General features: G+C 36.3%; 1 protein-coding gene across 4 annotated transcripts in view; it reads left to right on the top strand.

Moving 5' to 3' along the window:
- The window catches only part of NEGR1 (neuronal growth regulator 1), a 923,904-nt gene that overhangs the window by 373,300 nt on the left and 526,615 nt on the right, over nucleotides 1-23,989 (top strand). For all 4 annotated transcript variants that reach the window (XM_037024383.2, XM_073234125.1, XM_073234126.1 and 1 more), the window contains exon 2: nucleotides 9,676-9,908. In XM_037024383.2, coding sequence (XP_036880278.1) covers nucleotides 9,676-9,908 — 233 coding nt within the window. The remainder of the gene's footprint in view (nucleotides 1-9,675; nucleotides 9,909-23,989) is intronic.

The raw sequence follows: 23,989 nt of genomic DNA, 5'->3' as shown, positions 1-23,989 counted from the left end.
GCACTAGGAAACCAAACAACTCGTTTGTCTTGCTTTATTGAGATATTAGCCTTATTGAGATGTCCTGGGACTGTGCCAGCAGTAAGGTATGCCTGTAATCAGAAATCATAATTTTTGCAAAGACCTGAGCTTATAATAAAAATTTTAGGTGGCAATTTTTAAAAGTACAAGAGTTTACATAGTGTGGAAAATAATTTTATGGACTGTAAAAGCAAAAATAAAACAATTTAGTTCATCTCACTGAATTTGGGAAGATCATTGTGCTCAAGAACTCTCCAAATAAAGGTTCTGTGTCCTAGAGTTATGAGAAAAGTTAACTCACAAAACCTTATAATGATTATAAAATATTTCCTTTTATATTTTTCTTTATAAATTTATAAATCTATCTCCCATGCACAGTCTCATTTGATCTTATACCAAAATAAGAATTACTTAGTACAGGCAGTGTTATCTTCAGTTTGCAAGTAGGTAAATAAAGGTTTAATAGAAGTTGAGTTACTAGTCCCCCAAAATTTCTTGTAAACCAGGGAGTTGGTTTCTAAACATAAGTTTGAGTCTCCTATCACTTTAAAAAATATAACACCAGAGCTCTATTTTATTTATGTTCTGCCTATAAGATGGGGAAGTACAAAAGGAAAAAAAAAAACCTGTCTGGAAGTTCAAGGAGGATAAAATAGGAGAAGTGCTCTCAGGTATGACCCATGCATCTGCAAAATTATTTCATGTGAACCAGCTCTGTGCTATGACAATGTAGTTAACATTTCACTTTATCAAGCCAGACTCCACAAATGCTTCTTTTTTCCTTCCTCCAATTGTATTTTATAGCACAGGGATTTTTGCTCTGTTGATGGTGGTGGTGGTGATGGTAACTTTGTTTGTTTTGTGGGTTAATAATTACCCTTAATTACACACTTTCCATAAACCTGGCTCCACTCTGAAAAAGTTAAATAAACTAATTTAATCCTCATAATAATCTTGTCAGATCAACAATTTTTCTAATCCCATTTTACAGGTTAGAAAACTAAGGTAAATTAACTTGTTCAAGGTTCTAGGGCTAGTAAAACAGTAAAACAGAAAACTGACATTTGAATGCCAATATTATCTCTTGTTACACTACACCACTTCTCAGGGACAAATAGTTTGTCCATGTTCTCTAACAAAGACAGTCTTTGACTGTTTTTTAATTTTTATCATCTTTTGATAAAATATAATCAGTTTAAATTTGTTTGCAGGAAGCAGATGAAAGAGAAAATACATTAATTATTTTTCCTCTGGGGTAAAGTCCCTAATTTATATTTTAAGACATAGCTTTGAAATATGGTTTAGTCGATTTTCTCAAGAGAGGACAGATAAATATGGATTAATGGCTATTTCAGTTAATGATTGCAAGGCTGGCTTTAATTAATTGTGCTATGTAGCCATTTTTTACTCATAAGATAAAATTTGTGCTCAGGATACTTTTTTATTAGAAAAAAGTGCAAGAAGAAAAATCCAGCAATGACCAGCAGAAAGTTTAACGATCAACATAATTGGAGAGAGAATATTCTTCTAATTCTTTTTGGGTTTTTATATCTGTATTCACTGATGCTGTAAAGAAGCATGTAGTACTTAATTAGTTTTACAAAATGGATGAACTTAGAACTTTTCTGTGTGTCTATTTGTTATGTTTCTTATTTTATCATCTGTATTTCTATGCAAATAGAATACTTTCTATATGCCTTAAACACAAAGATGGTTGATGGAAGAGAGGAGAGTTGCTGATACTCTCTTGAGTGCAGAATGCCATGCTGTTTTTTTTCCCTTGTTGTGAGAATGAGGTGTCTGTACCTGGCTCCAGCCCAAAGAGGATGGAATGGAGAGACTTGCCTGGAGCTCCCAGCTTTACGTCTGTCCCTTCTCTGGGACTGACTGCATTCTCCCTCTGTGCTGTTTTAAACATCTCCTGAATTCATTTTGAATGTAGCGTTCATTCCCTTTATAGCTCCTGAGGTGAAAGTCCAACTTCTCCAGGAAGCAGCTGCCGGGGAGACGACAGAATGGCAGACAGAATTCTCCCCACAGCGGTTCAGAGCACCTGCCAGTTAACAGAAATCTTGAAGCCCTTCCAGATCTAAATATCTCACATTCAAGTCTGTGTGGGAGAAAGCAAACTCTTTAGTTGAATTCAAAAACTGAAAAGTAGAATGACAAAGAAATTTCCAGTTTGATTCATGAGTAAAGCCATTTGAACAAAGCTAGTCCTAAACTAACTCCTTAAATATGTGACCCCTCTTCCTTTTTCACATTCTCTGACTCATTCATCATTTCTATTTTCATGCATACACCGTTGTTAATGTGGGTATAGTAAGAACCTACCTACCTCTCAAACTGATTTTGCAAGATCATATATTAAAGTACTTTCTATACCTTTTAATCCATAGTCATCATTCAGCAAATATAATTCATTATTATTATCAAGACAAGATGAGGATAATTAGAGTACAGTAACAGGCTGAAAATGGATTTATTTTGCCATTCAGACTCTCCTATTTTCTTAGTCATAATGTGCAGGTTCTCTTCTAATCTGTTCTTGTTTATTTTACTTAATAAATGTTTATTTATATGTTGAGTGATATACAAATAATATCTGAAAGCACCCTAAATGTAAACATTCCTTGGGATTGCCCCTTTAAACACAGACATATATGCTTACAAAGAAGATTGACTTAAATGAGTCAATGGAAAGAATAATATAGAGCAATTTGTGTTATTATAGAAAAGCATGGTTTAACTGTAAGTTAAAAATAAGTGAATTTAATATTTGGGATTTAGTGATTAATCCAAAACCAAATTTTTGTGATTTTCTAGGCAAAGAAAATTTTGGATTGTAATTTGTTAATACAAATTTAGAGAATTTAAATTATACTTTAAATTAAGACTGAAAGACAGGAATTTATACTATCCCTTGATCACATTAAAGTTCCCATTTCTCAGGAATTAAGAATAGTTTTGTATGAAAAAAGCAAGAATAACTTAAAAAGCTTTTTGTTTTCAGGAGTTTGTTTCTCTGACTTACAATATTAAAAATATTTAAGTTGTTTGAGAATATGGTCTCCTATCTAGATAGTAGCTGATAACCTTCAGGTCTTATCCAAGATATTCTTAGTTGTTATATATTATGCAAATGCATAAGGAAATATACTTAATGTAAATATGCTTTATTATTACAAAGAAGGGCTAGAATAAAATATGTAGGAGATTTCTTTTACAAACTAAGAAATCAATATTAACTGGTGTTTTTCTTTTCTGTTACACGTAACAAGTAAAATAAATGTAAATGTGCCATTATTATTACTTTGGGACTTATGCCTGGAGGCTTAATGCAATTATGTCATAACAAAGTTATTTCCAAGCATTAAAAATTCCATTAAGCAACTCATCTTTAAGTTATTTAGCTGTCTATATCTTCCTCTTTCCTCTGTAAAATGGGTATTATGGTAGTGCTTGGCAGTACCTATCTCAAAAGGTTGTTGGGTAGGTTAAATGAGAAATAAATGTAATGTTTTTACAACAGCATCTGGCAGATAATAATGTTAGCATATTATTACAGATAATAATGAGCAGCATATCGAACTGTTTACCTGAAGAAGTACATGTTCACTTAGGAATCTCCTTAAATTAAAAAAAATATATAAATCTCATAAACTATATGTCTGAGTACTTACAAATAACTGAAGCTCATTGGACCTGACAAATTTTGGATTTCCACTAACAAAATCTTGCACCCTCTACACATGCCAAAATAGAGAAATGATGAGAATCATCTTAGCCCCAGATTAATTTCTGCCATCATAGGAATAAGAGAATGTAAAATATTAAATTAATCATAATATTTTGTATAACCATATTATTTACCAAATGTTATATAATCATATAATCTACATATATATGTATATGCATATCCATATCTATGATATTACCTAGTGAATAACTGATGTGAAAGACATTAAGAAAGTTCCGTAAAAAACAAAGGCAAGTAGGAGAGAGGATGGAATTTGTTCTGTTTTGTTTAATCTCTGCTTTGCTTCTCTTTAATTCATTTTGTTCTGAAAAGCAGGATCCCAAAACTCTCTCTGTAAGCAGAATTAGCATGGAGGCTGTATAGGGTTCTGAATTTAAAACTTCTATATGCTTTTGAAAGTTCTCCTGTCAAATTTAGAACTTTGTGATACAATGAAAAGACAGCTATGCAGGTAGCTGGCCAATTCCTTCACAAGAATATCATTTTCACATGATTTAGCTTTGAATTCAAGGGAAATTGCACTTCTTTTCTTTTATTAATTAGTACCTTTAATAGGAGCTTTCATTAATCAACATGTCTTGAGAAAAGCTGGTCTCTCTTTCCACACAGATGAATAAATCCTGCTGTGTGGGGTACTAGTAATGTTGCTAAAGAAGACTTGTTTTTGGAATGTGTTACAGGGAATTAGAGATATGAAAGAGAAAAAAAATCATTCCTCAGCATCCATAGGTTCTTTTTCATTAATAGAGCTTTAAAAAAGAATGACCCAAATATGATAATTTCCATCAAATGCTCTGATGTCCGCCTTTCAGATTTAATCACCACAGGAGATAGTATCACAGACAGAGTCTGTTAGAATTATTAAAACATCAGTTTGATCAACTAGCAGCTCACCAAATGAGAGTTTATAACCTGAAAATAAGGACCTGCCTAATGTGTAGCAACATCATTTTTAAAGGAACTCCTTAAAAGAGTTCAGAAGCAACAGTGCCATTCTTATTAGCAAAATATTAACTATCATAAGCCTGGGTTTATATAAATAACCAGTGTGAAACAAAATGAAATATTCATACTATTTTCTATACATTTTCCAACAACCAGATGTTTGGAACTATGTATATAAAACATCTAGATGATTGACTGAAAATTTAAGTATTTGTCATGATATTTGGCACAGTGTTGACACAGCTTATGCTGAGGAGTGTATTTTTGGAACTGTTTCACTCATCTTCCTATAAAGTAGGTAGTCTAGCAGATATTTTGAAGTGGAAAAAAAAAACTTTCCAAGAAAAAACATGCCATACTCAGTTAAAGGGTATATTCATTACTGAACATTTTTATTCAGATTATTTCACTATCTATACTTCAAGAAAATCCTAACATCATTAGCTATTAAAGTGTTCCATTTCAAAGTCTACAGAGGACAAAAAGATCTGAGTTTGTGCCCTGAGAATCGCATCATCCTGCCTCCATTAAGGATATGACCATCTTTATTCCACCAGCCTCTCCCACTCTCATTAAATTCTCCACTCTGAACAGGAAACCCCTCACCTATGCTGATGACTCTAAGAAAGCACAACACAGTCTGTCACATGGTTAAGAGTGTAGGCAGATGGGCTTCGGTCAAGACACAATCTTCTAGTACATTGTTTCTCCATTCATAAAATGAAGATGATAGTATCTGGCTCATAGGGTTATGTAAGGATTAAAAAGAATAACAAGAGTAAAGTGCTTAACAAAATGCCTAGCACAAACTAAACATACTATTTAGTATTTTGAAGTGGTTCCTGAAGCAACATAGTCAAATGTATCTCTTTCTTATTTCAAGTAGTTAGGAGCTCAGCCACCTCTACCCCACACCTACCACTTTACACTGGTCACTGAACATGGTTCCCCACCTACTGACTCAGACTGCTTAGTTTGTCCTTTGTGTTGTATAGCAGTTATTTGCATCACAGTTCTTTGCATTAAGTACATGTTATCGTAAGTGAATTTGGGTGTGACTTTGCTTCCTCAGTTAGGTTGCACTTTGGGAATTTTTATATACTTTACCATATTATTCCTTCCTCTAAATGTATCTTAATTTTTTTTTTTTACTTCATTCATCCACTCAACAAATATTTATTTTTATTGTCCATGTGTAGGCCCTTGGAATATACAGACATGACCAAGTAGACGAAGTCCCTGGATAGTACTTCCAACAGGGTGAGACAGAAAACAATCAAGTAAATAGATAGCATGTCTAATAGGAGTATTGGGAACACTGGAGTTATTTTTGTTATTTAATTACAGTAGCTAATAGAGTGAAGACCTGAAGAAGATAGGGAACAAGTCATGCAGAACTCTAGGGGAAGAGACAGCAAATGCAAACTTCTTGGGGCAAGAGCATTCGCGTCTTGTTGTGAACACAGCTAAAGGACGATGGTCTAAAGCAGAGGAAACTGGGAAAGGTGGCAGCCGGTAAAATGAGTGGTAGCGATAAGGAAAGCTTCAAGGAATTAGATTAAATAAAACCGTTGGCCACTAGTAGGATTAGGGTTCTAAGGAGCAAACTGGGAAGGCTTGGAGTTGTTGATGATCAGGTTTAAATTCCAAATGTTTATTTTGTTCAATGTGAGAAGAAAGGACAGGTTATAAGTGTCAAGGAAAGAAGCTAGAGACTCTCAGACAATTATAATAATACAATTATGACAACAATTTAATTTTTACTTCTGGTTCTACATAATGGCTATTCATGAATATACTTTATCATCCTTACTAAACTATGAATTTTCTATAGGCCAGAATTAAAACAAATTTATATTTGTAGATATTAGAGTTATTGATTCCAGAAAAAAATAATGTGGTGCCCCAAGAATGCACAACTAAATTATCACTATTCCTGGGGCCACCTTCTACTGCATCCCAACCCCTAACTCTGCCATACCCTGAACACATTTTTCATTCCGGAACTCCTTTTTAATATAATATACACATGTCAGACAATATATCTTCCTATTGTACAGGAAAATAAAAAAGGATAGATGGGGAAAACAAAGAGGAGATAGAAAGGTAAAAGACTTAGTCCTTATTCTCAAGGAATCATATGTATGTGTTTTGCCTATTTCATACATTTTATATAATCTCAGAGCCTTAAAACTACATATATCCTATGTAAGTATCTTCTGATTTTATAAGATAGAAAGACATTCCTAGGCCTTCTTATTCTCGATTTGTAAAATTCCATATATGTAATTTAAGCTATTTAAGTTGTAACTCAGTAGTGTAATTTGAGAATAATTCTGTAGGATTCTGAGGAAATAATATCCCCAAAAAAGTTTTGTTTTTTATTTTTCCCTGAGTTTCATTCAAATGTCTTCCTAATGTAGGTCTTGAAAAGTTTTGGGTTGGGACCGATCACCACTCTGAAATATAGTAATCCAGACCAAGGAGACATAAAGGCACATTTGTTTTTTTCATTTTTCATGCTGAAGAAGTTAAGTTCCATTCATCTATGATGGCCCCTGACATGCCAGTCAGAAGAATAGTGTTTATGGTGAGACTAGGAGTATAATCCAGAGCAGTCCATGAAGGCTCTAGTATCTAAAGGCTAGTTAATCTCTGTGGTTTTACTAATGTCCCACAAATAAAGTAAAGCTCCTGCTGCCTCTAGGGAAAGGGAAATGTCAGGCAGAGTGCTCTAAATTAGACTTTCATGGTAAAATATCCATTAATAATTAATTTTCTGCTTCTTTTAGAATAGGACAGGTTAAGCAGTTGGTCACATTCAGTAAATAAGAAATTACTTGCAGTAATTTCTGCAACATTCTAATCATCTTTCCATTTCTGAAAACTATTTTCAAAGTCTTTTATCTGTACTATGTTGGAAAGGACATTGATACAGCAATACAAGACTTGATTATGAATTCAGCTTTTCCACCAGTAATTGTGTGGCTCGGGCATATCATTTAACCTAAACATTTCATTTATTTTCTAGTGATGAATTGGGCATAGAAATCCATACCCCACAGGGTTGTTAGGAGCACCAGATAGAATAATGTGTGAAGGCCACAGAATGCAGAGGTCACACAATAAGCCCTTGGTGAGCCCAGATATTACATGCAAACATTGGAATTATCACAGTTCCAGGAGTGGTATTTCAGTGTTCTATACCAGTACAAATGTGATCTTGTGAAGTGGGAATTATGTCCCCTCTATCCTCTTTCTGCATAGTATAGAGAATGGCAATATACTATAATTGTTTAATTATGTCATTAATGTGGGTTTTATTTTCTTCATTAAATACATAAGGAAAAGCTTTCTAATTAACAGTGACCTTTATGACTTCTAATAGTTTGGATTCTGTAGATGGTGAAGCTGCCTGCAAATTAGATTCTGCAATGTACCTTGTTCCTTATTTTTTTCACCCAGTGATTAGTTTCATACAGTTGGCAGCTGCCTACCCTGTTGCATTCAGCTTGCAATTTTGTAGCAATCTCAAACAGTGTGTTCAATCCCCCAAGGTGTTCTGCAGAAATGCTGTCAAACTATTTCGATGTGTGTGTATTTTCATTCGGTAGCTGTGCTTTGTACTCATTTAAGAGAACTGGTCTTTAATTTGTATCTGAACGTTTTCAAGATGAAACACAGAATTCCAAGCCTCAGCAAAATCACTGACATACAACCACAGCTTCTTTCTGTTCTAAATCTTGCCATGCCTGACTTCTATTAGATACAACACTACATTTTTTAATCTTGCTATAGAAGACAGCTTTGAATAAATGGCTTCAAATTTGGCCTTAAAATTTACTAATTGTCATCAAGCTTTCTGTCATCATCTGGCTCTAGTTTACTTTTCCAATTTCATCCCTCTTAACTTCTACACTGTTTCCATGCTTATTTGTACTTCCTTGAAATGCCTAGCTGTCTCTCTCTCTCTCACCTTTCCCTGGTTGTGTGTACACATCTCCTCTGTCTACAATGCCATGTCTTCTACTCACCTCTTTATCTCAGGCATTTCCTATTTCGGAAAGCCTTTCTCTATACATCAGCACACTTTCTGAGTAAAGTAATCCCCTTTTGTCTCTCATGTACCCTGTGACTGATTTAACCAAAATATTCTTCTTTCTGAGTAGGACTGATTGGTTTGCTTGATTGTCTTCCTAGCTTGCATAAACATTTTGGAGAGCCAATGTAATTCCCTTTTGAATCCATATATAGTAGATGCTCCGTAAATACTGTTGTGTAAATAAATACTTCCAGGAAAAAAATTGGGCAGTTTATTGAAAGGACAGCAAACATTTGGTACTAAAGTTATTGTATTAGCCTAACTATCTTTAATTATAACAATAAAATTATTAGTAAAATGCATAGTTTCAGCATATAGGTTTACCACTCTGCAAATGCAGGTAGTTTTTAAGGTAAACATGTATATGATACTATGCTATGCTTTTTACATCTGTTACATTATATTCAGAATTGAGTTGGGTTAAACCAGGCTACCTCATAAACCTTTTCAACTTTTTATAATTTCAAAGAAAGAAATGTGTTTTAATGTTGAAAATTGCAATTTGAACTAGTTTAACCTTATTTGAATTTACTTGTCATCCAGAGTGAAAAAGGATTTTGACTGCCTTTGATTAGAATACACATACACACACACACACACACACACACACACACACACACACACACACTAAAAAACAAAACTAAACAAAACTGTATGCAGGTATCGTTTCACATTTGCATTGGGAATGGAAGATGTAGCAGTGCATTCATGTCCCTTGTGTTTATGACTGATGTTTGCATTTGATACAGTGCTATAATTCAGCATATGGAAATACACTCAGAACAAAGATAATGTTGTCTCTTATTTTCATTTTGATTAATAGTGTTTTGTCTCTGGTAATTTGTAGATGTTATTTGGAAGATGGAGCTTCAAAGGGTGCCTGGCTGAACCGGTCAAGTATTATTTTTGCGGGAGGAGATAAGTGGTCAGTGGATCCTCGAGTTTCAATTTCAACATTGAATAAAAGGGACTACAGCCTCCAGATACAGAATGTAGATGTGACAGACGACGGCCCATACACGTGTTCTGTTCAGACTCAGCATACACCAAGAACAATGCAGGTGCATCTAACTGTACAAGGTATGTGTTTCCATCCCTGCTGTATTGTGAAAGACTATGCTTAGAAACATTCAATATTGAGATATCAAAATAACTGAGAACTCACTGACAGTGTTGAAAGATTTGTCATTGTCTTTAGGGATTCATGTTCTTAGGTTCTTTTAGGTGTAGTGACTATTATAGGCATACAAATCCCCCTTTACCAAGATCAAAAATTATCCATTAACATCACATTATGTTTTTGTGTATATGATTCTTTGTATTTTCTTTTGAGTCACCCCTTCAATAAGTCTTTCAGAATTCATGATGGATATATTAAAATATTAGAACTTTTTAAATATAGATAGTAACTCTTTAACAGTAATCTTCCAGTGGAAGGAGACAGTCTGCCTCAATCTAAGTTCTTCCACTTTGATTCAAGTCACAGTGAAAAGAAGTAGCCTTCTAGAATTACTTTATTTAAATATAAAGTAATGGAAAAAAATATGGTACACAATGCTTTACACTTCGCTTTACTTTCCATAGATCACAAATTATATTAGCTAACTTACAATCTCCAAATACAAAGGGAGTCATCAAATTATTTTTTCTTGCATACTTAAATGTAAGAGTATATTTATCCCTAATACAAATACTTTTCAGGACAAATGTAATTAATTATAACGCTAGTAGAATAGAAAATGTATATATTTTTCCTTTCACATTTCCTCATCCTCATAGATTAATCTTGTGTTGGTTACATACAAATATTATGCCGTAGAACTCAAAATGGCATTCTAGCATTTCTCAGTAAAATTAATAGCAAATTATATGATAATGTGGTGCTACTGCATGCATGGCTTTATTCTTACCAATAAAGTAGAGGGGCAAGAAAGTTGTATTATCTCTGAGTTTACCCTTCTAAAAATAAACACGAAGTATGAATTTAGGTACATTGCATACATCTGGAAAAGATTGTTGAAATATAGCTTTATTAACTAAGCTTTGTTTCTAAGCTTTATTAATTGAGCTTGCATAAAGGTAAACCCACAGTCAAATACAGCTTCAATTATTAAATATTTTAATTTTGTGATAAAGATTAAACTTATTATTTAAACACTATTTGAAGACTGATGGGATAAATTGAAGTCAGTGAATTTCCACAGTGGTCTTTCTTACTATGGATCATGACAGATTGTGTTGATATTCCTTATATAAAATCATGTGAGAATATAATAAAGTTTTCACTGAAATCCTCGTTTACTCAGAGATTATCCAGAGTTTCCAGAGGGCAGGAGTTTGTCCAGCTTCAGAAACTGACATGAGATTACAAGCCAAAAACACATTTCTTCTGTTATCCCAGCCTAATCCTGTTTTCTTGTTTAGTTCTGTGCCCTTCGACTTCAGTTTTTAGCTCAAAGACTATGAAAGATTTTTACTACATGAGAAAAAATACACTTGGACAATAAAATATTTGAGTCACTTAAAACATGGACACTTTGCTTCTCCAAGGTTTAAATGATGTATTACTGGACACTAAATATATCCCTCTTTCCCTTTTTTTTCCCATTCTCTCTTATAGCATGTTAGGCCCATATTTTTAAACCAGACTATGAATATAAGCATTGTCCAGGCACATGTTTAATTTCCATAGGTTTCTTTTTAACTTTATATTACATAAAATTGTTTAACACTGCACAATTTCTTTTAACTGTTACACACCTTACTAAGGAACTCTTTTTTCTTTGTCATCTGATGGTGGTCAGCTTTTGAGTGCCATTTTAGGAAATGCATTTGAGCAATGCACTTACTGAATGTTTTACTGGTATAATATTTTGTTCCTCTAGAAAAAGAAAGTTCATGATACTCTTTGAAAGTATGTAGTTGGGCCAAATTAAAACCTAATAATTTTACAGTATTTATGAACATAATTACTTATTAGAAGTTGATTGACATGTGGGCAGTTTTCCAATTACATTAATAAAGTTCAGGGAATACATTAATAGGCTTGTCAGTCAATTCAAGAACTAAATAAATGTCATAAAAAGCCAAACCCACTTAAGCTACATTTCCCTCAGTGAATGAAAATAAACTGATATGCTTATCTCTTCAGTTTCTGTATTTGTTACGTTGTCTGACGGTCAGGGGTATCTCCACAGTTTTGAAGTATATGCTCTTTGCCTAACAATTTGTCAAGTCTATTCACCAAGATAAATATATTTAGCAACTAAGAGAAAATGATACCAATCACTGATAGCCAACACACATTGGCTGGTAAAAACAAAACCCATCCTTATTGTGCGATTTTGTACTCAAGGGAGCTGTTAAAAAAATCACTGTAGAAAGGGTATAATAAAAGGGCCTTGCCACTGCAGACATTGTGCATGGGAAATCTGTTGGTGCAACTGACTTCTTAGAGCTGTAAATACCAATGAATGGAACAATCCTCAGTTTTCCCTCATGAAATGGGTAATTGTCAAGCCTCTCTAAACTTAGATTTCCCATTTGGAAAAGGAAGACTCAGACCTGAAGATCTTTAAGCCCTGAGCCAGTCAGAAACAAAAAGACAAGACAGATAACAGGCAAACAGAAAACAACCACTGTGATCATTTTCTCTTGATTTGAAAGGACAAAAAAGTTAGGTTAAAAATGAAAAACTCCATAGCACTTGTGCAACACTTGTGGCACTATGCAAAGTAATTTTTATACAGTAGTACCTTCTGGTCTTAACTCTGCAAATTTTATTGAATTTTGCCCCAGTCAAAACCTTAATTGTAGCCTTGTGGAGACTCTGAATAGAGGACCCTGTTAAGATGTACCTGGACAGAAACTGAGATAATAATCGTATGTTGTTTTATTTATCTCCATGTTCTTTTTCACCAACTGAGCTGAATATGTATGTATCTACATATAACATAGTACTCATAAATCAAGCTACCTAACTGTTCAGTGTTTCATATCATGGGGGACAGCATTTAGTACAAGAACCATTCTTGTTCACGAGTATGAAAAAGTATAAGGCTGGAGGACTTGCCATGAAGCCAGAGCTCTCTGTACCCTCAGTACTGTAATGATAGGAATCATGAAATGTAAATGCTGCCCACTTAAATATATGATAGGGAAGGTTTCTACTTCGAGTCCATGTCTAAAGCCTAAGTTGTAAAGATACTTACATTAAATGTGTATGCACAACACCACCCCAGCTGGAACCTTGATTGCAGCTCCTTTCTGAGGGGCTGTGAACAGAGGAGCCAGTTAAGATATATATGGGCAGAAATGGAGGTAATAAATGTATGTTATTCTAAGCCACACATACACACACTATATATATATATATATATATATATATATGAAATGTTTGTCAGTCAGCTTCTGCCTTCTGAGGGAGTTACCCTAGTTTCTCTAAGCAAAGTAGAGGGATATTTGACTAGCACCTAACTATGACCAAAATAACCTCTCAAATGTATTTAAGTTCCGCAGGGTATTCTCATTTCCTCACGATATCTGATTTACCTAGGATATTTGTAATAGATGGGGTGGTGGCACACTTCCCTTTCCAAGGATGGATTTGTTTTACCAGTTGCTGGAAGTGTCATCAGACAGCATTTAGTGATCAGCCTTTCAGGGATAGCCTCCTTGCCCAAAGTTACACCCTGCCTAGGGCAATCATCTGATGACTGAGGCGAGGCAGGGAGTATAAGGGCCTCTCCCCTTCAGCCCAAAGTGATAACCCTGAGAAGCCATTTCAGCTCCAGAGCAGCAGAGGCTGGCACTAGTGTGCACTACGGTTCAAGTTCTTTCTCAATTTTGCTCCATTCATTCCTGTCTCCTTCCTGTACCTTCTCCACAAGGGTTTTTCTATTACAAGGGTATGTTCTAATAAATATCCTGCATATTAAATTCCATCGCGTTTCAGTGAATATCCCAAACTATGACAATGTGAAGGTAGATTTCAATGAACATTATTTTTCTTTGCAAAAGCAGTAAGTGTTGTGATCATATTTTTCTAACCAAAAGTAGTCTGTGAAGTTTTATATATTGTGTAACTCAAGATCTTACATTAGAACAGTATCATAGATCAACTGCACAAAAATACATAATGCACTGCTTACTATACACACAGGGAATGAATACATTCATACATTGATGGTATTTTCTTCTTTTTTTTTAATTTTTATTTTGGTATCATTAATCTACAATTACATGAAGGACATTATGTTTACTAAGCTCCCCCCTTCACCAAGACCCCCCCCCCCACATCCTCGTTCACAGTCACTGTCCATCTCCGTAGTAAGATGCTGTAAAATCACTACTTGTCTTCTCTGTGTTGCACAGCCCTCCCCGTGCCCCCCTACACTATACATGCTAATCCTAATGCCCCCTTTCTTTTTTTCCCACCCTTGTCCCTCCCTTCCCACCCGTCCTCCCCAGTCCCTTTCCCTTTGGTAACTATTAGTCCATTCTTGGGTTCTGTGCTTCTGCTGCTATTTTGTTCCTTCAGTTTTCTTTTGTTCTTATACTCCACATATGAGTGAAATCATTTGGCACTTGTCTTCCTCCGCCTGGCTTATTTCACTGAGCATAATACCCTCTAGCTCCGTCCATGTTGTTGCGAATGGTAGGATCTGTTTTTTTCTTATGGCTGCATAATATTCCATTGTATATATGTACCACATCATCTTTATCCATTCATCTACTAATGGACATTTAAGTTGCTTCCATATTTTGGCTATTGTAAATAGTGCAGCGATAAACATAGGGGTGCATCTGTCATTTTCAAACTGGAGTGCTGCATTCTTGGGGTAAATTCCTAGAAGTGGAATTCCTGGGTCAAATGGTATTTCTATTTTGAGCATTTTGAGAAACCTCCATACTGCTTTCCACAATGGTTGAACTAATTTACATTCCCACAAGCAGTGTAGGAGGGGTTCCCCTTTCTCCACAACCTCGCCAACATTTGTTGTTGTTTGTCTTTTGGATGGTAGCCATCCTACTGGTGTGAGATGATATCTCATTGTGGTTTTAATTTGCATTTCTCTGATGACAAGCGATTTGGAGCATCTTTTCATGTGTCTGTTGGCCATCTGAATTTCTTCTTTAGAGAACTATGTATTCAGCTCCTCTGCCCATTTTTTAATTGGATTATTTGCTTTTTGTTTGTTGAGGTGTGTGAGCTCTTTATATATTTTGGATGTCAACCCTTTATCGAATCTGTCATTTATGAATATATTCTCCCATACTGTAGGATACCTTTTTGTTCTACTGATGGTGTCCTTTGCTGTACAGAAGCTTTCAGCTTGATGTAGTCCCATTTGTCCATTTTTGCGTTTGTTTCCCTTGCCCGGGAAGATATGTTCAAGAAGAGGTCACTCATGTTTATGTCTAAGAGATTTTTGCCTATTTTTTTCTAAGAGTTTTATGGTTTCATGACTTACATTCAAGTCTTTGATCCATTTCGAATTTACTTTTGTGTATGGGGTTAGGCAGTGATCCAGTTTCATTCTCTTACATGTAGCTGTCCAGTTTTGCCAGCACCATCTGTTGAAGAGACTGTCATTTCCCCATTGTATGTCCATGGCCCCTTTATCGAATATTAGTTGACCATATATGTTTGGGATAATGTCTGGAGTCTCTATTCTGTTCCATTGGTCTGTGGCTCTGTTCATGTGCCAGTACCAAATTGTCTTGATTACTATGGCTTTGTAGTAGAGCTTGAAGTCGGGGAGTGAGATCCCCCCACTTTATTCTTCTTTCTCAGGATTGCTTCAGCTATTCAGGGTCTTTGGTGTTTCCATATGAATTTTTGAACTATTTGTTCCAGTTCATTGAAGAATGCTGTTGGTAGTTTGATAGGGATTGCATCAAATCTGTATATTGCTTTGGGCAGGATGACCATTTTGATGATATTAATTCTTCCTAGCCATGAACATGGGATGAGTTTCCATTTGTTAATGACCTCTTTAATTTCTCTTAAGAGTGTCTTGTAGTTTTCAGGATATAGGTCTTTCACTTCCTTAGTTAGGTTTATTCCTAGGTATTTTATTCTTTTTGATGCTATTGTGAATGGAATTGTCTTCCTGATTTTTCTTTCTATTAGTTTATTGTTAGTGTATAGGAAAGCCACAGATTTCTGTGTGTTAATTTTGTATCCTGCAACTTTGCTGAATTCCGATATTAGTTCTAGTAGTTTTGGAGTGGAGTCTTTAGGGTTTTTTATGTACAATATCATGTCATCTGCAAATAGTGACAGTTTGACTTCTTCTTTACCAATCTGGCTTCCTTGTATTTCTTTGTTTTGTCTGATTGCCATGGCTAGGACCTCCAGTACTATGTTGAATAACAGTGGGGAGAGTGGGCATCCCTGTCTTGTTCCTGATCGCAGAGGAAAGCTTCCAGCTTCTCGCTGTTCAGTATGTTGGCTGTGGGTTTATCATATATGGCCTTTATTATGTTGAGGTACTTGCCCTCTATACCCATTTGGTTGAGAGTTTTTATCATGAACAGATGTTGAATTTTATCAAATGCTTTTTCAGCATCGATGGAGATGATCATGTGGTTTTTGTCTTTCTTTTTGTTGGTGTGGTGGATGATGTTGATGGATTTTAGAATGTTGTACCATCCTTGCATCCCTGGGATGAATCCCACTTGGTCATGGTGTACGATCCTTTTGATGTAGTTTTGAATTCGGTTTGCTAACATTTTGTTGATTATTTTTGCATCTATGTTCATCAGGGATATTGGTCTGTAGTTTTCTTTTTTGGTGGGGTCTTTGCCTGGTTTTGGTATTAGGGTGATGTTGGCTTCATAGAATGAGTTTGGGAGTATTCCCTCCTCTTCTATTTTTTGGAAAACTTTAAGGAGAATGGGTATTATGTCTTCCCTGTATGTCTGATAAAATTCCGAGGTAAATCCATCTGACCTGGGGGTTTTGTTCTTTGGTAGTTTTTTGATTACCGCTTCAATTTTGTTGCTGGTAATTGGTCTGTTTAGATTTTCTGTTTCTTTCTGGGTCAGTCCTGGAAGGTTGTATTTTTCTAGGAAGTTGTCCATTTCTCCTAGGTTTCCCAGCTTGTTAGCATATAGGTTTTCATAGTACTCTCTAATAATTCTCTGTATTTTTGTGGGGTCCGTCGTGATTCTTCCTTTCTCGTTTCTGATTCTGTTGATTTGTGTTGACTCTCTTTTCCTCTTAATAAGTCTGGCTAGAGGCTTATCTGTTTTGTTTATTTTCTCAAAGAACCAGCTCTTAGTTTCATTGATTTTTGCTATTGCTTTATTCTTCTCTATTTTATTTATTTCTTCTCTGATCTTTATTATGTCCCTCCTTCTGCTGACCTTAGGCCTCATTTGTTCTTCTTTTTCCAATTTCGGTAATTGTGATATTAGACCATTCATTTGGGATTGTTCTTCCTTCTTTAAATATGCCTGGATTGCTATATACTTTCCTCTTAAGACTGCTTTTGCTGTGTCCCACAGTCGTTGGGGCTTTGTGTTGTTGTTGTCGTTTGTTTCCATATATTGCTGGATCTCCATTTTGATTTGGTCATTGATCCATTGATTATTTAGGGACGTGTTGTTAAGCCTCCATGTGTTTGTGAACCTTTTTACTTTCTTTGTACAGTTTATTTCTAGTTTTATTCCTTTGTGGTGTGAAAAGTTGGTTGGTAGGATTTCTATCTTTTGGAATTTACTGAGGCTCTTTTTGTGGCCTAGTATGTGGTCTATTCTGGAGAATGTTCCATGTGCACTTGAGAAGAATGTGTATCCTGTTGCTTTTGGGTATAGAGTTCTGTAGATATCTATTAGGTCCATCTGTTCTAGTGTGTTGTTCAGTGCCTCTGTGTCCTTACTTATTTTCTGTCTGGTGGATCTGTCCTTTGGAGTAAGTGGTGTGTTAAAGTCTCCCAGAATGAATGCAATGCAGTCTATTTCCTCCTTTAGTTCTGTTAGTATTTGTTTCACGTATGTTGGTGCTCCTGTATTGGGTGCATATATATTTATAATGGTTACATCCTCTTGTTGGACTTTATCATTATGTAATGTCCTTCTTTATCTTTTGTTACTTTCTTTATTTTGAAGTCTATTTTGTCTGATACTGGTATTGCAACACCTGCTTTTTTTCTCTCTGTTGTTTGCATGAAACATCTTTTTCCATCCCTTGACTTTAAGTCTGTACATGTCTTTGTGTTTGAGGTGAGTCTCTTGTAAGCAGCATATGGATGGGTCTTGCTTTTTTTATCCATTCTATTACTCTGTGCCTTTTGATTGGTGCATTCAGTCCATTTACATTTAGGGTGATTATTGAAAGGTATGTACTTATTGCCATTGCAGGCTTTAAGTTTGTGGTTACCAAAGGTTCAGGGTTAGCTTGTTTACTGTCTTACTGTCTAACTTAACTCGCTTATTGAGCTATTATAAACACGGTCTGATGATTCTTTATTTCTCTCCCTTCTTATTCCTCCTCCTCCCTTATTCATATGTTGGGTGTTTTGTTCTGTGCTCTTTTTAGGAGTGCTCCCATCTAGAGCAGTCCCTGTAAGATGCCCTGTAGAGGTGGTTTGTGGGAGGCAAATTCCCTCAACTTTTGTTTGTCTGGGAATTGTTTAATCTCTCCTTCATATTTAAATTATAATCATGCTGGATACAGTAATCTTGGTTCAATGCCTTTCTGTTTCATTGCATTAAGTATATCATGCCATTCTCTTCTGGCCTGTAGGGTTTCTGTTGAGAAGTCTGATGATAGCCTTATGGGTTTCCCTTTGTAGGTGACCGTTTTTTACTCTCTGGCTGCCTTTAATACTCTGTCCTTGTCTTTGATCTTTGCCATTTTAATTATTATGTGTCTTGGTGTTACCCTCCTTGGATCCCTTGTCATGGGAGTTCTGTGTACCTCTCTGGTCTGAGAGGCCTTTTGCTCCCCTAGTTTGGGGAAGTTTTTGGCAATTATTTATTCAAAGACACTTTCTATCCCTTTTTCTCTCTCTTCTTCTTCTGGTACCCCTAGAATGTGGATATTGTTCCATTTTGATTGGTCACACAGCTCTCTTAAAATTCTTCCATTCCTGGAGATCCTTTTATTTCTCTCTGCATCAGCTTCTCTGCATTCCTGTTCTGTTTTCTAGTCCATTAATGGTCTCTTGCATCTCGTCCATTCTGTTTTGAAGTCCTTCCAGAGCTTGTTTTTTTTCTGTATTCTCCCTCCTTAGTTCTTGCATATTTCTGTGCAAGTCCATCAGCTTGGTTATGACTTTTGTTTTGAATTCTTTTACAGGATGACTGGTTAAATCTATCTCCCCAGGTTCCTTCTCAGGGGAAGATGTAGCAGATGCCGAAGCTGTCTGGGTTAGTCTAGCCTGGATCGTATTTTTTTGCCTTTTCATTTGGTATGTGCAATGGTGAGCTATTGACTTTCTGTCAGCTGGGAAAGTCAAGCCTCTTTCCACTTGGCTCCTGGCCTTTCTTTACTGGGACAACTGCGACCCCTAGTCGCTTGTGTTGGGCAATTGCATGTAGACTGGGTCTTTGTATCTTGCCCGGCCAGTATGGAGGAAGCTCCCTTGCTATGGGTGTGGCCAGCCTCAGGCTGCTGCTCTGCTATGGCGGGCCCCGCAGGGATAATGGATGGGGGGCTGTTTGGCTGTTTACCTCCGTGAAGGGTCTCAGAGCTGTTGCCCAGGGGGTTAGTGCACCTGGAGTTCCCTGGAATTTGCAGCTGCTGGACTGTGACCTGGAATGCTTCCATCCACCTGTGGGGTCCCTGTCCCTTTAAGACTTTCAAAAAGCACTCGCTTTTCTTCGTCACAGGGGTGCCGGCTTCGGGACCTGCTCAAAGATCTTGCTGCCCTGTGTCCCTAGTTTCCAGCACCCCACGTATGCACTGTGTCTGCGCTCTGGTGTGGATGGCTAGGGCTGTTTGTTTAGCAGTCCTGGGCTCCCTCTCCCTCCCCACTCCGACTCCTCTCCTCCCGCCGGGAGCTGCAGTGAGGGGCGCTCGGGTGCCCCCAGGCTGGGGCTTGTATCTTACCCCCTTCGCGAGGCACTGGGTTTCTCGCAGGTGTGGATGTAGTCTGGCTGTTGTCTTGTGTCTTCTGGTCTCTCTTTTAGAATTAGTTGTATTTGTTGTATTTTCAAAAATATATATGTTTTTGGGAGGAGATTCCCACTGTCCTACTCATGCTGCCATCTTGGCTCCGCCTCTATTTGATGGTATTTTCTTATAAACATTAAATATGCCATTATTTGTGAATGAGAGGAAGGTTGGAAAGAACAAGGAAAGTGATGTTGATAGATATTAAACACTGAGTCACCCCTTTTTCCTATAGAACGGATGTCCATGAAAACTGCTGGGCTTTCTAGTTTGTAAGGGGACTATTGGAATTTAAATAAACATCTCTGCTAACTGGTGAATTTATGGCGGCAATGAAAGTTCTACCTCAGTATGCTGATCTGCTCATGAGTTGGATAATTTTTTCAGGGGTGACGGGAGAGGGGCAATGAAATGAAAGGCTTATATCATTTATGGTCAGTGTTGATGAAGAGTAATTCTTCCTTTGTACTTCTTTTTAAGTCATAAATTGTGAATCGTGTCAGCAAGTATTAAACAAAAGAATATCTGAGAATTGGATGTATAAGAAATGGAATAATAATTATCATTCATTTTGAGACTAAGTAAAGGAGTATTTTTGTTTTTGGCAACACATAGTTCAAATGCAGTTTGACAATATTTTAAAGTAATTAAACCTTTAAGCAAGATTTGTTGCCCTTGAAGAGATCCTTCAATAATTAATGGATGTTTATTCTAGTTCTTGAAGCACATAGTTTGATAAGTATCTCAAAGTTCAAACTGATCGTATTTTAGTTTTCTTGATCATAATTCTGAGTTTTATGTGTTGTATTTTGAAATAGTTATATTTGTTGCCTATCTTGGAGTATATTTACTTTTTTCCAAAGAAACAAAGAAAATAACTGTAATACATGTCAAGTCCCAATGCAATACACACTATCAGTATGAAAATATCTTTTTAAATAAAAGATTACCAAGTGTTAGCTGGTCCACTTATTTTGAGAAATCCTGCAAATAAAATCTAAGTGTGGTGAAATAATTTGTCTTCTCCTTGGAAATAATTGTAATAGGATTTAATGTGTAAAAGAATTTTACTGTTTTCTTCCCCAAATTATGTGTACAGTTAAGAAATTATTCCTAAGGCAATTAAGATTTTGCCATTTTCATTAAATTCTAATTGACACACCCCTTGTAACCTTTATGTATGTACAATTTAGCAGAGGAGAAAATTTGAATCTACTAATGATATTGTTTATCTTATGATTTGTCATAGAACAATAAAAATTAATTATGTGTAGTGTCAAGAGAAAAATGGACACACATAAGATTTGCCAAGTTCAGTTTGGAGAATTGGAGAGTGACTCTATGCTCCCATGTCCCTCTGCTCTACAGCACTTCATTTCCCATCCCTTCAGCATCTTCTTGTTAGTGATTAGCAGAAGAGAGACTCAGGAACTGGACCATGCATCTCCACTAAGCTGTCCAAGCTTTCTAACCCATTATAGTTGGTTTCTATCTAGACTAGTAGTTCTTAAATATATTGTTCTCCTGAACCCATTTTGAAAATCTGATGGAACCTATAGACCTGGTCTCTAGACCTTAGCATACCCTTAACATTTTACAAACTTCTTTTTGTGAGCAGAATGCTCAGGAACTCCCTAAATTTATGTTTTCGAATCCAATAAGAACCCTAGTGAACTCCTTGAGGATGAGGACTGGATAGTAATCCTTTGTGACTCCCAAATATTAGGAATGTGCCTGACAAATGTTGGTGACTCAATAGAGATTTATTGGTTGTATATATAGGTACATACTTCTTTCACCCTGGCTTTATGCCAGTCACTTTGCTTAAACTGTGAGTTAATGTGTTGATTCTATCTTTAGGACATAACACCAGGAATGCTGACATAACAGGAAAATTTTAAATTAAAAGAATTAGTTAGACATTCATGGCTGAGGTTGCTTATTTTCATTCCAGGTTGGAACATCCTTATCCTCTGCTAATCCCATGTTTTCACAAATGTAGAATAATGATTGAATATTGTAGTGAAAAGATAATAAATGGGATACCAGCATTTTACATTTTTTTTTCTCCTAGCAATGTTATTTTGTGGGGGAAAAAAAGAAAACTTTATATGGGACAGAGTTAGCTACAAAAATTATAGCCAAGATTTCCTAATGCCAAATGCAAGTAATGGGTTAACATCTTAAAAGGGCCAAAACTAACACAATTAGAATTTCCTCCCTAGTATTTCACTCATTCTGTCAGGTTTTGATTTGAGCAAGTTGGTGGATGGGCACATTTTAAAATGACATGTTGAAGACTTGAAGAGGGATGTATTTCAGAGCTATTTATCAGTGCAGATTTAGGCAAGACATTCATATTGTTTTTCTTCTGCTTACGACCTTTTCATTTAAAGGTATTGCTAAAACGACATCTAGGATTAATTCAGTGTTTAATTAAAAAAATACTTGTATGGTCCCATTTTAATTCAATGCCTACTCTGTGCAAATACCTTTGCTTAACATTGCACATGCATTCCTTCTTGAGGTAAAGGTCCCCACAGATGACCACAGCCCAATCTCCGGAACCTGTGAATATGTTAAGTCACATGGCCAAGGGGAATTTAGACGGCAAACACCTGACCTTAAAATAGCACTAGGGTCTTGGATTTCCAGGTGGACCCAATGAAATCACAAGGGTCGTTAACAGTGGAAGAGGGAGGATGGAGAGAATCAGACTGGAAGATAAGACTGTGGGAGTAGGTCAGAGCAATGGGATGTAAGGACTCAACCCACCATTGTTGGCTTTAAAGGCAGAGAAAGGAGATCATGAGCCAAGGAATATGGGCAGCCTCTAGGAGCTGGAAAAGGTAAGGCAATGGGTTCTCCTCTCTGCTAGAGACTTCAGAATGCAGCCCTGTCAACATGTTGGTTTGTGCTGAGAGAGAGACTTGTATGGGACATCTAACCTACAGAACTGCAAGATAAATCTGTGTTGTTTTAAGCTACTACGTTTGTAGTGATTTATAGCAGCAAAAAGAAAACTAAAACACACAAACATACACACTGAAAAATAAAGATACCTTCCTGTATGCCTAAAACAGGGTTCCTCAACTTTGGCACCATTGACATTTTGAACCAAATAATTATTGTACGTTTGTGTGTGTGTGTGTGTGTGTGTGTGTGTGTGTGTGTGTGTGTGTGTGTGTGTGTGTAGGAAATGTCCTTTATATTGTAGTATGTTTAGGGGCATCTTTGGATGCAGTCTGCTGTTTGTGTCCCTCCAAAATCCATATGTTGACACCTAATACTCAATGTGATAGCATAAGAGGTAGGGCTTTTGGGAAAAGCTTAGGTCGTGAGGGTAGAGCCCTCGGGAATGGGATTAGTGCTCTCATAAAAGGGATCTCACAGAGATCTCACCCCCTTTCCACCATGTGAGGTTTTAGCAGTGAAGAAAATGGCCATTTAGGAAGTGACCTCTCACCAGACACTGTATTTGCTAGTGCCATGATCTTGGACTTTATAGCATCCAGAACTGTGAGAAATAAATGTTTGCTATTTATAAACCATAAAACACCCTGTTTATGATATTTTGTTGTAGCACCATGAATGGATTTAAAATACTGTAGACATCAGTAGCATTCCGTTGTTGTAACACCCCAATCTTTAGACATTGCCAAGGTCTAAATGTCTGCTGGGGTAAAAAAACACCCCAGGATGGGGAGTACTAAACTAATAGAAAAGATGCACACCTGCTTTACTTCTCCAGTGCAGAGCAGGTTTTTACAAGCTCCATGAAAGTATGGATCTTACCTATCTTTCTGACCTACCCTTAGTGAATAGTAGAGGGGCTGGCAAGTACTTGGGGCTGAAATAAATATTTAATAAATGGTAGAGTGAATGAATGAAGCCCCTTAGCAGTACAAGCTGGTCAAGGACTAGATGACATTCTTCTGGATTTCTTGTTTTCCATTCAGTAATGGTTTGGGCAGTCTCTTCCTCTGAAACTCATTGAAACCAGTCCTCGGTCATTTATCAGGGCAGAGGGGTTAGA

Source organism: Manis javanica, chromosome 4, assembly GCF_040802235.1.
Source record: "Manis javanica isolate MJ-LG chromosome 4, MJ_LKY, whole genome shotgun sequence".
Classification (NCBI taxonomy): Eukaryota; Metazoa; Chordata; class Mammalia; order Pholidota; family Manidae; genus Manis; species Manis javanica.
This window is presented reverse-complemented; position numbering and strand designations above follow the sequence as displayed.